Source organism: Epinephelus fuscoguttatus, linkage group LG6 (genome assembly GCF_011397635.1).
Source record: "Epinephelus fuscoguttatus linkage group LG6, E.fuscoguttatus.final_Chr_v1".
Lineage (NCBI taxonomy): Eukaryota > Metazoa > Chordata > Actinopteri > Perciformes > Serranidae > Epinephelus > Epinephelus fuscoguttatus.
This window is the reverse complement of record NC_064757.1, coordinates 23,441,370-23,457,798: the sequence shown is the minus strand read 5'-3', so window position 1 is coordinate 23,457,798 and position 16,429 is coordinate 23,441,370. Positions and strand designations below refer to the sequence as shown.

General features: G+C 42.0%; 1 protein-coding gene across 3 annotated transcripts in view; it reads left to right on the top strand.

The window, feature by feature from the left end:
* The window catches only part of ebf2 (EBF transcription factor 2), a 38,183-nt gene extending 22,102 nt beyond the window's left edge, over window positions 1-16,081 (top strand). For 2 of the 3 annotated variants that reach the window (XM_049578378.1, XM_049578377.1), the window contains exons 7-16: window positions 7,871-7,952; window positions 9,447-9,588; window positions 11,189-11,319; window positions 11,543-11,669; window positions 11,820-11,908; window positions 12,020-12,085; window positions 13,120-13,294; window positions 13,384-13,566; window positions 14,239-14,409; window positions 14,590-16,081. In XM_049578378.1, coding sequence (XP_049434335.1) covers window positions 7,871-7,952; window positions 9,447-9,588; window positions 11,189-11,319; window positions 11,543-11,669; window positions 11,820-11,908; window positions 12,020-12,085; window positions 13,120-13,294; window positions 13,384-13,566; window positions 14,239-14,409; window positions 14,590-14,621 — 1,198 coding nt within the window. In that variant the 3' untranslated portion in view covers window positions 14,622-16,081. Of the gene's footprint in view, window positions 1-7,870; window positions 7,953-9,446; window positions 9,589-11,188; window positions 11,320-11,542; window positions 11,670-11,819; window positions 11,909-12,019; window positions 12,086-13,119; window positions 13,295-13,383; window positions 13,567-14,238 lie in introns of all 3 variants that reach the window. The other variant, XM_049578376.1, reaches the window with a different exon arrangement.
* Window positions 16,082-16,429: the final 348 nt, after the last annotated feature.

The window sequence follows — 16,429 nt, the reverse complement described above, 5'->3', positions numbered from 1 at the left end:
TGTGTACCCTTCCCATCATTCCGCTTTCCTCCCCTCAGCCCTCTTTTCCTCGCAGTGCCGCCACCGTGCCTCAGTCAGTTTTGCGGTGGCAAGCCTGAAGGTTTTACAGCGCTACCAAGCTCTATAAATCAGCACTAGTGGTTTAAATGTTTGGCTTTGTCACAGTTCTCAAGTTTAGAGGCGGGGTGGGCTGGAGCTGAGGTTGCAGGGGTGAAGCCAGCCTGGGAGGCAACGGAGGAGAGGCCAAGAGGGGCACAGCCAGTCCACCAGGCAAATTTATACAGAGCTGAGTCCCCCCCCTGTGCTCGCTGTCTGCCTGAGACTATACCTGGAATCCATTTACCTGCTGATTCTCTTACTACTGGTCAAAGAAGACTGGGTTTTCTAAGTTTGAAATATTGCACCTTTTTTTTTTAGCTGAGTTCACTGATATCAAAACAGTACTTTTTCAGATTCCTTACTTATGGGCATGTAATATTTTTTTATTTAGCAAACTCCTAAACCTCTCAAATATGACCGTGACTGCCTCCAGCAAATGCAAGACACTTTTCATCCCAATTGCTCTTCAGTAAACATCACTGTCATCAAATCTACTGTTGAACTGTTCAAATACATGAGAATGTACATAATAAGCAAGGTGTTGTGTTTTTCCCTGGGGGAGTGACAGTTGAACTCTCTGGCTGCACACACGGAGAGGGAGTGAGTCCACAAACATAAATCTTCAAATGTAATATCACTTTTTAAACACTTAAACCTTCAAGCGGAGTGTAAAACTTTTGCCGCTTCATGTGTCTTCTTGACGGAAATTGCCAAACTAAATGTGTCCCTGATTCCATGGTTCCTGTATCATGTTAATACAAAACAAATCAATATTCATGGAAATAAATCACATAAATAATATGTGTAGATATCAAATAGCAACATAAATCATAATTATGGCAGTTAAAGTTATATTTTGTCCACACACAAGCAGCCAGACAAGAACTTTGCAAGATTATTGTTCAGTTTAATATAGGCAAATTATTATGTAGGCCTGAATCAGTAATTATCTGAATATTGCAAACAACTTAAAAACAACTTTTGGTTGTTTACTGTTTTTGATACTAGGTGCAGCAGTCAATACCAAAAGAGGTATTACTCAGCCCCTCAGATGAATGAACTGGTATTTTGCCAGCAGTGGAAGTAACTAAGTACATTTACTCAGCTACTGTGCTTATTTGCAATTTTGAGGTACTTGTACTTTGAGTATTTAGATTTTTTTCTATTATATACTTCTGCTACATTTTGTAGTCATTTTACATTTTACTCAAAGACATAGCCACCATGACATCACCCATTTGTTTGTGGAGTCGATATATTTGACCATATTTGGACGAGAAGGTGGAGCTGGATCTGACCTTAGACCACTACCTCACAGATAGCCTGTTGCACAAAGTGGCCACGCCCTTACATATGCATAAGTTAAAGCATTAATGACATTTAAATTAGCTCTATAAAAACTGAAAATTCACCCCCTGTACAGTTGTCATGAATGGGGGAAATTAGCTGATTCTACTCCACTATCTTTATTTGAAATCTGTAGTTACGTTAAAGATGAAGATTTGTACAGCCATAACACAAAATGATTCAGCCATTCACCTGCGTAATTAGTACTTTCACGTAAATGAAAGATCTGAATACTTTCCACCACTGTACTGTACTTGGCTGGTTTAAGGTGCATGTCAGCATGTGGGCACAGATGGTGCTTAAAGTCATACAGGATAAGTGCTGATGTCACTGAGAGGCTATTAGACATCAGGGTAATGTGGTGACCAGTCGTTTGTTAAATGGTAGATGGAAGTTTCAACTGGGACAATCTTGTAAAAAGTGTAGAAAAGCTGTTCAGCTGTTCTATTGATGACTGGATGTGCGTTATACAAGCTGTTACAAAATGGTAGAAATGGAGTCAGTGTGGCTGCGAGATGTTTGCTGTTGAAAGGCAAGCGAAGCTGATGCCACAGATATCCCTGTATGTTTTAGGACAAGAGGGGGGGAGGTTGACTGGGAGGTTGGTGTGAAAGGTCCTGTGGTGGTATGCGACAGAGGGGGTATCAGTTCGTGGAGGGTTTTCTGTGCCCCATTAGCAGTGTCAAAGGTCATGTGCCCCGGGTGTTAACCCTGGTGACCAGTCTAGCTTCCAGTCTGCCAGGGGACCCGGGTCCAGGGGTATTTATTACTACCCCCCCACCTCCTCGCTTCATCCCCCAAACACAGCTCTCCCCATGGAGGAAAACAAAACACCTCCATCCCTCCCCCCCAGCCGTTCCTCGGCCTGGGTACATGTACTAATTGGATGCATATCCATACACTGATGCGTGATGACCCATCTGTAGATTTGTGCCTTGCTGTGTAACATTCTTAGGTCAACACTGGTTTATCCAAATCCAAGCACATAGCTGTGAGCTGAAGTGTGTTTTTATCCCATTACTTACATGTTTTATTAAAAATCAGCTTGCACGTACAAACATATAACTTTTAGACGTTTGTTTTTGAGGCATCATTTTTGCTAATGTGTAAAATTTTTGCATGATTGATTGTGCACACATGGTTGCCTGCAAGACGGTATTTGTCTTTGTTTATTTTCCTCTGAAATCACGCGTAAATGTGTGTGTGGTTTGTATGGCCAGCATGTGACACATGCATGCATACGTGCACATATCGGGGCCTGCTGTATGAGTTAGTGCTCTCAGTGTGTGAGTGTGGCAGAGGAAGGCCCTCAGCATGTCAGTATGTTTTAATGCTTCACATCTGGTTTCCTAATTTTCCTCCCACCCTTGCAGCCCTCCCCTCAGCTCCCCTCCACCGCGATGTCAGGACACTGTTTTGTTTTTTCAAGCGAGCGGGGGGGTGATGAAGGGGATGTCTGATGAGTGATGGCCCTGAATACAGGACATCAACATTCTCCCTCTCTTCCTCTGTCTTTGCCTCCCCTCTTTTCCATCTATCTGTTTCTCTATTGCGCTGTCTCTCGTATTTCTTACAATCAATGGCTATTGAGCATTATGGAGGGGATTAGAACTACATGGATGAGGAGGAGCAGCTCCCTCTTCTTCGCTGAGCAGCAGGGCATCCACGTCCGCTGAACAAAAAATATGACCTCCTCCTCATTCTTTTCCTTAAATTTTTCCCTCCCATATTTTTGTATTAACACATAAATTTGTCATCTTTGGTGCAGTAACCCCAAAAAGTGGAAGGCCAAAGCCAAATCCCAGAAAAGGAGATGAATGGAGAAAGTTTTCTAGCTGTGTTGCTTCTTGAACTCTGCGTTAAAGCCTTTTTGCATCACATGCTTCAAGAGCTGCTGCGACCAGTAAACCTTCATTTACAATGAGCACAGAGGGCGATGTGTTTTATGTCTATGTGAAAAGGCAGTTTATGTCAACAGTGATTAGTGCTGATGAATGGCTATGAAAATTTTTGTTAGGGGTCCTGTGCTTCTTAGGTGCTCGTTGCATGATTAAGGCCATATGTAACACTCAGTGTGTAACACTTATGTGTAACAGATGCTCCAACGGACTGAGAAATGTGAAACTAAGGGTCTGTGTCGAGGGGTGAAATATTTACAAAAACTGAATTTCTGCTATTGTCTCCAGTGTCGTGACTTGCTGGTTGGTCATTGAACTAGTTTAAGTTAAGCATGTTGTCACCATTGGGATGGCCGCCTCACGCTGCGAGGCCTGTGTTTAGTCTTGGGAACTGAAGCAGATGCAGACAAAGGGGATTGAAGGCCTTGACAGAGATGCAGAAGTGAAGACAGAAAAAAAAACAGACTCCCTGTGGTGCCGCAGTGGAAAATGATCCCAAGGTTTAAGACTTGGGTCTATGTTTTGTTTGTGTTTCCTGTCTTAAGTGTGTCTGTGGAGGGTAGATGTTGTGGAAGATACTGCTGACTACAGATAAGACTTTCAAATGCTTTTTAAATTTGTCATTGAACAAAAATCACAAGGAGTTTGCGCTTATCAAGTTTCAGTGTGATATCAGTTAGTAATCTAATGTCACAGGAGGATATTCTTCTGAAATAAGAGAACAATGTTTTGGCTTGTGCAACAAATTATTTATCATTATATCTGACAGGGTAAAAGTTGAAAGGGGTTTCCCAATAGCTTTATTTACACTATGTTCCTCACTTAGCAGCATATTAAACAAACAGAATCACCATTTTACACCTGCTCTATGAAACAGAATATTCTGTGAATGTAAAGAACAAGGCACACATTAAATATAAACACACTTAAGCTAGTGGAGTTCTTTGAAAATAGTCTTTCTCTACAGTTTCCATGTGACATGAAGATCACCTCCAATTCTTTACATGTTCTCCTCATCTCTTCCCTCTGGATGGGGAGGTGTGTGGGTGTATTACATTACCAAAACAAAAACAAACAACAGCAATATTAAACTTTTGCAACCACAATAGAGGAGGGGATAAAAAACAGAGGGTCCTCGACTTCTTATTAATTATGCAAGATTAGTCTAATTATAATTCAGCAAATGAATGTGTGGCAGAAGGTGCGAGGCGACGGGGCTGGGAGATTTGCATGTTAAGTGGGCAGGGGGAAGCGGCTAATGCATGCTAATATATGCGTCAATGTCTCGCTTTAATTTCAGCATTTGCAGCTGTGTGCGTCCGAACTGAGGGGGGTGAAAAGTTGACTCAATGGGTTTTTGGGAGGGGGGGCAAAGGTGGGGGTGTCGGTGTATTAGAGTGTGCATGCATGCATGTGAATGTGTGTTTCTGTGTGTGTGTGTGTGTGTGTGTGTGTGTGTGAGGCATCTGGTGTCATACAAACAGCGAATGATGAGAAGAAGTCAACAAACAAGGTCAAGAACCCTCAGAAAGTGCACAAAGCCTGAGATGGATGTAGACAACCCCTCAATTAGGGTTGTGATATTGCTATCTGAGGCATCACTGTAGTCAGTCAGTCAAATGAAAGATGACCGCTGGTTAGATGAAAATTAAAGAAGTTAGTATTTCACTGCTGGAAAGATGCTCGGTTCATGAAACTGGGCTGTCCACGCAGTAGAAAGATGCAAATACATTTGAAATTGGTGCTAAATGACAAGAGAAAGCAGACAAAAAGGGCTGTAGCATTTGCTTTTGCTCAAAAGGGAGAAAACCTACAACTACCAGAATGCATTGCACCCAGATGGACCAATAAACACTTCCACTAGTGGGTGATGTAATGCGAGCTTGGCAGTTTTTTCCACAGGACACAATATGGTGGCTGGCTGGTAACAAACGATCTGAAATTACAGTAAAACAGTGAACTAAAATGTGTTTCTGAAAACATTTCAGTGAAACAGGCAGAATCTTGGCTCATATCTTATCAGCACTGCTTAGTTTTAATGTTTGATCTCAGATTTTTTTTTAGCCTTCGTTTTCACAATACAGGAAACAGTATGGCGCCCGCTTCTTGCTCACAAATTCTTGCATTACAGCCAAACAGTGCACTGAAACATGTTTCTGAAGACATTTTAGGTGTGAAATAGGCAATACGGTATCAGAATCCATGGTTATCCAGAGTGCCACACTCTTCGAGCAGCAGAGCATGCCCTGGGCACTCGTTAATTCATTTAGAAATAGAATGCTCCATTTCTTTGAACAACAGCACTCTCATTTTAGTGTCAGATTGGAATTTACAAATGCACCTTTTGTCAGTACTGCCTAGTTTTACCATTTGGTTTGTGCTTGGGAGAGCGGGTTTACTCTCTTCATCTGCTTCTATACTCTTTAACCCGTAGTGGTGGGCATAGGAAAATGCCCCAGTTTAGCAGAGAGGAGCAGGGAGATGGCCGCTGGTGAGATGGAGTGAATTTTAAATCCATGCATGCTACCCACTATGTTACGATACAAAGCTGGTTGAAAATCACTAAAGTATATTTTTAAGTGGCCAACAAGCATGTGGCTAGGGAACTATTGTGGCTAAACCACAGCCAGACCATGGACATAGGTACTGAAACCAAAAACGCGTTCCCTGTGCTGACTTCCCTCCTTATAAATCACAATGAGAGCCTTTAAAAATGAACCATAATGTAAGAATCATTGCCAGGATAAAACATACATACAGCATAACCCCCAAAGGAGGCAGTAAAATGAAACAGAACACTTTTGAATATGGCCCTTTTTCAGAGGCAGGAAACAAACTGTATAACTTTCCTCATGCAGCGTACTGTATATATAGTGCTTTTAAATCATGTTAAACTGATACTGTCATGGTGTCCAACAGACACATGTAAGGAAAAGTCAGACTGATGAGGGAAAAAAAGAAAAAAGGAAATGGGAGAGGCACAAATGTGTACTTGTACATGTTTCCACCCAAAAGTGAGGTCTAGTGCAGCTTTAAGGTTGGAGGTCCGAGCTCTCACTGATAAATTATAATCGCCCTTTGCCAACAACAATATTGATTGTCCTCCGACGAAATAGCTCAAATCAAGAAATATTGGACATACTGTTGGAACTGAGAGCTAGTTTGAAGCCAGGTCCTGTTCGCATGGGAGGAAGCTGGAGCGAGTGATGGAAGAATAGCGAGTAAAAGCTGTCAGAATGAGGGAGAGATTAGTATTCGATGGGAGGGTTCAGGGCTGTGGGGCCAATATGAAGTTCCTCTCCAAACAAGCGCTCTCCATTAAGATGACTTATATTTGCAGAGAGCACGGTGTGGGTGGGATTGGAGCTAACCATGTAGCCCAAAAACTGCTGCCTCCCTCTGCAGCATTTTTCTCCAGCACTGTTGTTGTTTGTTTAATTGGAACATTAATGGATGTGTTTTTCATTGGCAAGACAGAGCTGTGTTCCCTGCAGAGTGAAGTGGACATCTGGTTTGAGGGCTGTATATTTGCCAGTTGCCATAATTCTACCACAACGCCGCATCACTTCCAGGCTCATTTTTCTTTTCTTTTGATTTAACACACGTCCTCTGCCTAATTTCTCTTCAGTGTGAGATTTGTGTGGATCCTCTCAGCCTCATCTGCACCTGCCCTCTTTATATACTTTCCTGCATCTCACCTTGCCAAGTCTCCCTCCTCGCTGTATTTCAGTGATGGAATGTGTTCTTGTTGTTGCCTTCCCTCTTTCCCATTGCTGTCTTTGCCTCTCAGCATGGGGACTTTGGGATTGCGGCAGAGCTGCGTTGCCATGGCAGCGGGCTGTGTTGCCGAACTGTGTACACCTGGGATTTGGAGTCTCTCTCCGTAGTCTCCCTCTCTCCTATTTATTCCACCTTTCTCTCAGGTTTTCTTTGGTGTAGCAGAGGCTATCAGCACCCCGCTCTCTCTCTGCTTCTCTCAGTCTCCACAGCCTATCACCCTCAAAAGTACACTCACATACGTAATGAGACACATATACTTGAAAACAAAATTCATGTCCATACCAGTGCCTGTGCCTCTATCACTGCCTTCCTCTTTCCACCTCCTCATTTCACTTTCTCTGTAGTTGTCTCTACTTCGTTCCCTCTCCATTCCCATGTGGGGGTTCAAATACGGCATTGCGGGATACCACGGTCCCCTGAGTCCCCTGCATACATCACTGTCTCTAGTTTACTTTGAAACACAGCAGCGCTTTTCACTGGACTGTGCTTCAAATTCTCATCACTTGATTTAAAGTGTAATAACATTGACTTTAATACTAAGCTAAACAGCTGGGATTGATGTCAGCGCTCTAATCATATAGATAAGCACACACACGGACACACACACCATCTATAAGACGTGTCTCTGAAAAATAATGACTGTCTCTTTTGACTGCCAGCGTAGCAAATAATCATATACACGATTCTTTCATGTGATTTCTTCGTCGCTGATGTACAAACATGTGTCCTCTTGTTTACCTTTGCAGGTTTTTCTTGAAGTTTTTCCTGAAATGTAACCAGAATTGTCTGAAGACAGCAGGAAACCCGAGGGATATGAGGAGATTCCAGGTATGTGCATGTACGTGTGTGCTTGTGTGTGAGTGGGACATGTGGAACTGAATTTAGGAAAAAAATATTTTACAGTCATGCAAAATATACCCCCTTCATGCCCCTCCATGTTAATAGAATGCTTTAATAATTAATTTCTTGTCTGTTCCTAGTAGAGTTTATGTCACAAACTCTCACATAGTAAAGCTCTCAAAAAGATTTTCCAGTGGAAGAGATGGAGGAGGGAGTTAGAGGTGAAAGTTAAAAATCAATAAGGAGTCGGAGAGATGGAAAGACTTGAATGAAAAGGAGGTAGATATGTGGGAGACTTGGTCGTTGGGGTGCTGGGGTGCAGGAAATAGGTTGAGGTGTTTCAGGAAGTTGTCAAGAATTGAGTGATTGGCTCCAGATGGAGGAGGTCATGCTCCGTGACCCAGGAAGTGGTCACAGGGGACACTCCCGCCCCACTTCCTCTGCCGTCTTTCAGCACCAGCGGCCCCTGTCTGGCATTCTCCTTCTCCCAGCAAAACCCTCCGTCCTTTCCCCTTCTTACGTGCTCCCTCTGTCTTCCACCATGTTTTCTTTAACTCCTGCGATGTGACACATGCTGAGAAGTTATGAGCACACGGGGCGCTCCAAGACTCTCATCTCTGGGTTAAAAGGTGATCAGAGCTGGACAGGAGTCTGCTGCTTGATCGATAATTTACAGTTATTTTCCTTTAGGTTCGCCTCCCTTTCCACCGCCTATAGCACATATGCTTTTTCTCCTTTTCTTTCTTATGTTCCCTCACCTGCAAAATTACTGCCATGTGTTTATTTCCAAGGGAGAGCCAGGTTTTATCTTTGCTGTCTGATTGTCTAAAAATGCATATTATAAATAGTTATTGTTTACTATGTAACTGGAGATGACTTTTCCTCACTGACTCATTCCCTCTAACTCTCAAAAACATGCTCTTAAACACAAACTCATTATCACATTCAGAAATAGTATCACATCTACACTCATAAATATCCACAGAGAAAAACCTACAAGTATCCTCTCATTAATTATATGTGTGTCGTCCATGCAAGGCAGATGTGGGAAGGGACACACACATGCTGCGGCCAGAAAATCAAATTAGGGCCACCATATATCATCCACTGCTTTAACGGCCGGTAAAAATGGGAGATCTGGTCCATATGTTTGGTGTCATTGAAGGATCAGGAGGAGACAGCAATGAGTCTGCTGCATGCTGTATGAATCAAAAAGTTAGGCAAGAGGCAGTGGAGAGGCCATATGGAGACCTGATGGAGGAGTGGAGGGGTGTATGAGCAGTGTCATCACCAGAATGCAGACATATTATAAAGAGCCCGGCGATGTCACAGTACCTATTGAGAAATATTACCATCACCTGTACGCTGAAACAAATTGTTGCTCAGGGATTTTTTGCTGTTGTAACCGGAGATTGTGACTCGCAGCGTGCTGTCTAAGTCATGCACACACACTCATGTATCTTCCTCCTCTTATACTTTCAGGTGGTCTTGTCCAGCACTGTGAGTGTAGATGGCCATGTCCTGGCGGTGTCCGACAACATGTTCGTCCACAACAACTCAAAGCACGGTCGGAGGGCCCGCAGGCTGGAGCCAGGCGAGTCTGTGGAGAATACGATGGAATATGGTGAGATGCTGACACTACAACACTGCAATGTCACACCCCATTCATCTTTTATCTTGTTTTATTACATGTCTACTTCATCATTCACACTCAGAGACATATATTGTTACAGCAGGTACTTGAGTTGCTAAATGTCCATTCATAATCACCGTGATATATCAAACATAACCAGTGGTGCTACTGAGGTCATTAACTGAGCTAATTAATACATTAATTAAATACTTGTCTTCACATAAAGCAAAGATGATAATAAAATCTTAACTTAAATCAATTTCTTTAAGCATGACACACACACATTTATCCCTGAACCAAGAAATACACAATAAATTGTGCTGGAAAGTTCTGTAACTTCGTGATTTTACTCAAATACTGTACTCTACTCAGGTACCTAATACTTCAGTACAATTTTCTGATCGCACTTCAGTAGTTTTACTTAAGATCTGAATGCAGGACTGAGTATTTATACACTGTTGGTAGTTTAACTTAAAGTGACAGTTCACCTCAAAATAAAAAAAAACATATTTTTCCTTTTACCTGTTGTGTTATTTATCAACCTAGACTGTTTTGGTGTGAGTTGCCGAGTGTTGGAAATATCCACCGTAGATGGCACTCAGCTTGTGGTGCTCAAAGGGCCAAAAAATACATTTGAAAAACTTAAAAGCAATGTCTCTTTCCAGAAATTATGACCCAGTTACCCAAGATAATCCACAGACCTTGTTGTGAGCAGTTTCATTTAGAAACTATTTTTCGAACTACACCTGCCAACCGTAAATGTGCATAAGAAAAGCTGCTTCTACTGCCAGCTCACCCAGAACCACTGAGCTAGCTACTTTTACAGCTCAGCCTCATACCTCTGGGAACGCTTTAAATTTTCCCCAGTGGCCACTTGTGGTATTACAGTGAAAAAAATCCTCTTCAATCCATAGACGACCATTATAAAGGAGACGTCTATAAAAGTGTTCACAAGACACCGCGAGTTTTCAATCCATGATGGTTTCATATTTGTAAAACTTAGAAAATAGTTCCCACATGAAACTGCTCACAATAAGGTCTCTGCATTATCAAACATATGTTTTTCAAACATACTTTATTGTTGCTTTAAGTTAAGTGCCATCTAGTTACATTATATTGGAGACAAGGCAGACATCTCTACAGCTGATACCTCCAACACTCCACAGCTCACACCAAAATAATCTAGACAAAAAAATAGCACTCCAGGAAAAATGTGTGATTTGATTTTTGGGGTGAACTGCCCCTTTAAATAAAGGATCTGAATACTTTTTCTACCTTTGTGCCCTTGTGCTCTGCACAGCATATTCTACTGCAGCTTTTTCCCACTGTATATGATTACAGGTCATGTGATGTTTGACCTACATTTGATATGGATGAGACTCTGTTCTTCATGCAGTTTGTGTTGTTATTCATGGATAAAAGCCACATAAATAAAATAAAGTATCCATGAAATAGTATTAGCATTTTAGTTTTGGCCTGAACAATGTCTAAAGTAAACAGATTTGAAGCACTTTCTATCCACTCATCTTTTAATTGGTGTAACCCTGTGTTGGAGCCCTCAGAGTTACTCTTGCTCTGCTCTCTTGTCCAGCCACCCCATGTATCAAAGCCATCAGCCCCAGTGAGGGCTGGACCACCGGCGGGGCCATGGTCATCGTCATTGGGGAGAACTTCTTTGACGGGCTGCAGGTGGTGTTTGGCAGCATGCTCGTGTGGAGTGAGGTAGGAATTGTCTCCAAAACATCTCACTAATGATGGTACACTCTGAAGCGTATTTTGAAATGATATATATAGCATATGGCTTGTCTCATTATTTAGATGATTTATGGGCAGTCTACACAAATTAATCTTTCCACAGTATTGTGTTAGCCTAAATATTTACAAGGTGTGGTGGGGGGGATAATTTGTTGCTGTTTAGTGACACAATTTCTGTCTTGTTCCTCAGCTGATCACGCCGCACGCTATCCGTGTCCAGACACCTCCTCGACACATCCCCGGGGTCGTGGAGGTCACACTGTCTTATAAATCCAAACAGTTCTGCAAGGGAGCACCTGGACGCTTCATCTACACAGGTATTTAGACAACACATTGTACACTTTGCTTAGATTTCACAATGGCACCTGGGTTTTCAATGATTTTTAGGGTCTTTAAGCATAAGAATTTAATGAACTCCATTCAAGAATTTATTTGTAATATATGTTTCTTTTCTTCTTCTAATCCAGCCCTAAATGAGCCAACTATAGACTATGGTTTCCAGCGTCTTCAAAAGGTCATTCCCCGACATCCTGGTGACCCAGAGAAACTAGCCAAGGTTAGTGACTCCTATAGAAAAGACTTAAACATGGTCATGATGATTTTTCAAGACACCCTGCACACCACACTCATATCAAGATGTTAATGTAATAAAATCTGTTCTTTGCAGGAGATCCTCCTGAAGAGAGCGGCAGATCTTGTGGAGGCCCTGTACGGAAATCCACACAGTAATCAGGTGAACAGCAACAGCTTTGGAACACTATCCCAAATACCTTAAAATTACATATTTGTGTATATAAAACATGCAGATATGTAAAAGACTACTCCAGTCATTTTGCATGTTTTAGCCCATTAAATATTAATAGTGTATGCGTTACATTACTGCTGACCATTTTCCAAAGCATACCATTAATGTATAAACTGGCTTCCTACTTCCGAAGCAGCCACTGGTTTTCCATTCATTTCAGTAATTTAATTGCAGAGTGAAACCAGCATGATAATACAGTTCAAAGCAGATAATAAGTTACTCAGTGTTATCCCTGTTTTCTACTGCATGATTCAGCTTGACTCGACTCACTTTGGGTATCAGGACTTCTCTCTATTTCATTTTCCACGGAGGATAGAACCCCCTTGGTGTAGGCAGGATTCTCAGCTGATTGCCATAGCAACGCTGCGTGAAACTGCCATGACAACAGCCTCAACGCAACACTCGCTGAATTCTTTAATCTGCAACCGAACAGTCTACACTTCGTCAATTGTAGTGTATGTAGTGTAGAGTCTTAAAATCTGGATCGACTTTAAAAATAAAAAAAATAGCTGTCATTATGGAAGGTAACTTGGCTATTTTAAAATGTTAGATATGTGCACAATGTCTCGTGTTGTGTGACAATTCGGTTGGTCGATTGGTTTGGCTCACTTAGAACCTCGACCAGTGTGGTACCAAAAAAATGCTAGGTACTGTCCACAACTTTTGCTGATGTAAAACCAAAAAAGAGCGAGTTAAAGTAGAGCCATGCTGTACAATGCAGTGGAAATGTGGCATTAGTTTGTCCGAAAGCTTCAACATCTGAGATTTGACTCAGCTGCCAAAATGTGAAGTGGACTAATTGGACATACTGTAGCTCAGACATACTCGACTTTGGAGATTTTTTAAAGCTCACCTGCTCCCTGTGATATCTTGACAGCCTAAAAAATGCATCACCTGGCCTCTCTCTATATTTGTGACACTGCCAGTCATCGCTAATTTCCATGACAATGTATCTCCTGTAGGACATGCTGCTGAAACGTGCGGCAGACATCGCAGAGGCACTCTACAGTGTTCCCCGTCCTCACAGTCAGCTGCAGGCGCTGCCCAGCTCACCGGCCCACGGCAGTGTTATGGGCCTGGGCTCCTATCCTTCTCAGTTAGGCGTCAGCATCGGGGAGCATGGACAGAGCAGCCAAGGTGAGCAAAATGACACCAATTACTACTTACCTTTTTTCCTCCACTAATGAAACTCAGAGCTGACCCAACCTTTTTATATTTCACTTCAGGTTACATTCGAAATTCCAGCAGTTTGTCTCCAAGGGGTTACCCATCAGCCTCCACTCCTCAGCAGTCGAGCTACGGGGGCAGCGGAGGGATGACCGGAGGCTATGGGACAGTTCCCATGACCAGTCTAGGAGTACCTGGCTCTCCTGGTTTCAGCAGTGCCTCCCCCACAGGCTCTCCCTACAGTAAGACTGTATAATGATCTAATACATAGAGTGCTGCAGGGATGATGTTTTTTTGTGGGTCAGCCTGGACGTTAGCATCACCCTGGTTCCCTTGACAAAAAGCCAATGGGATTTTTAAATTGGATTTTGGATTACTGCATAAAATCAGTTCTGTGGCAAACAAAAGTTTATGCTACTTACACATTTTGTTCAGCAACATATTTTTTTCAAATTAAAAGCAATTTTATGATTTTTTTAAAAACCTAAATACAATAAATGTTAATGTTAGGCTATAAACAAACTGAACCGTGGTCATTTAATGTCGCCACACAACAAGGCTGTGAAGCTGTGTTCAGTATGATGACATTCTATAGTCTCATTTAGCAAGTGCCTTTTTTAAGACATGTAAAAGCCTAAAAATTCACAAGTGGAGTATTTACTGACATGTTGTAGAGCACAATGTTAGAGTCTCTTAAACTTGTCTTAACCACAGACCTTACTTTAAGCATCTAACCAAAAATCAATTTAAAAAACCCACTGACTTCAAGACAAGAGAACCGCAAGTGCAAAAACGAATTTCTGGGTTTTAGGACTCATTCCTGCAGCACCCTATTTGTGTACTAATAAACCTCACATATCTGAGTCCGCTGTGATGTTCAGACTTTAGACTGACTGTTGCTCTCTCCTCCACAGTAATGCCCTCCAGCCCCACTATACCTGGGAGCTCCAGTTCCTCATCGTCTCTCTTGCCTTTTTCCTCCTTCCCGTCTGCTGCTAAACAGAAGAGTGCTTTTGCTCCCGTCCTCAGGCCCCAGGGCTCTCCCTCCCCTGCCTGCCCTGCCTCAGGGGGGAACAGCTTCAGAGGTAGCCATCCAACTCACTATCTGACCCCCCTGTCTGAACTCACGAATGCAGTCTAACCTCTTGTACTAACCGCTCGAAAGCTTTGACTGAACAAGACAGGGAAAAAAAGTTGCTGGATGTACAATAATGCAAGACCTGATTGATTAGAATCATAGATTTTGTATATTTTTTTCTCTCCAGCGATGACGGGCCTGGTTGTTCCCCCGATGTAGCAAAGCACCCGCCCCAATCTACCCCAGACCACTGCTTCACTTAGCCCCTCTTTTGGCATTAAGAGGGAAGGGAGAATGGAAAATTGATCACTAGCGACCATGTATAAGTTTCCCTCCTGAGCCCCAACGCCATTTCTTAGTCCCTTTTTCATCCAGGTGGATGAAACAGGACGGGGTACGAAAATGTCCAAAGACCAGCCATCTACTCCAGAGGCAGAGCACATTACTTCACCCACAGCTACAGACAGACAAAGCTCCTTAGCTAACAGCACCAGACTGGACCATATATCGCTGCGTGTGTCATAAGGTGTCTGCATTTTTGAAAGGAAACAAACTCAAGCTTCGAAAGCATCTGTATTTACCTCTGGCCCACAACCACATGCAGTATCTATTCTTCAACAGCCCACCCGAACCTCGGCCAGAGACATACGGGACGCGTTTGCGAGAGCACTGACGGACAACTCTGGTATAATGTTGCAGCTCTAAGAAGCAGGGTGCTATTTGTCTGAGTATGGACACCTTAAATGGCATGTGTGTACACTGTCTGTGAGTTAGCGAGAGGTTTTTTTGTAGTAGACTTTTTTGAAGACAATTTACATTCCAGAAAAATAGACCCTTTATTTTTTGTTCTGATCTCTACGGTTTTACAAGGGAGAACTCTTTGTCTCAGTGGTTATTATGAAAGGAATTCATATATTGATTTATTTAAGAACAAGCAATTTAACTTATTATAGGTAGTTTAGGGAATAATATAAACGTGTTTTTATAAAGTGGTCCTTTTCCAACTTTTACTGAAATGAAGTTATCTCAACAATTGCTAATTAATTTGCTAAATGATCATAGAGAATTGCCTTTTTTTGGGTGGAGAAGATAAGCTCTAACACACTCTTTTGGAATAAAACGTCCCCAGTTTTCAGGTTCTTGCATAACAGAAATCTGAATGTTATGCCGGCATCTACAGGAGGATATTGTCCTTGTGTAAAGGGGAAATGTTAGTTAGCCTTATCCTTTTTAATTTCACTTATAATGCATGCTTTGTCACATCGATGCCCTGATATTATTTCATTCCACGTTGCAAAGTTGAATTTACATGACTATAACCTATAGATTTTACAGCTTCATTTTAAATGTCTCAACCCAGTACAGGTGTCTAGTCACTATGCAGTACAGGAAACGAAAGCACAAACTGCTCAATTGAAAAGAACAGGGCGTATTAGGTGTTCATTAACCCACATCATGCTGTTCTTACTCACTGATTTCTATCATCACAACACAAACTTCATTCTCAGGACGTGAAAAACAAAGAACACAAAGAGTAGATGACATTTTTGCAAATTTTGTTTTTAGAGTTTGGTTAATTTTATTTATTTAAAAAAAATTATTAGCAATTTAATATTATGTTTTTTGAAGCCATCTTCTTTGAAACGGTACAAAAAATGGTGCAAATGTGATTTGTATATCTCAAGGTGTAATTATATTTTGTGCTCCAAATAAAACAAATAAGAAAAAAGTCACAAATGTTGTTTTAAGTTATTGTAGAGTAAGTACGTCTTTCCTCACACACACACACACACACACACACACACACACACACACGCACACACAATTTCCTGGACATAAAGATTTTCCTCCACATCTGAGGGTTGTGCTGGATCTATTTCTGAATGTGCCCATCACCTGTGTGCTCGTGCAGCTTGCTACAATGTTTTGTATACATAGCTGATGAGCCGCAGCATCTTAATTGTGATGCGAGCGTTAAAGACTGAGTAGAGCATGTCAAGATAAACAACAACACCCCCCCCCATCTC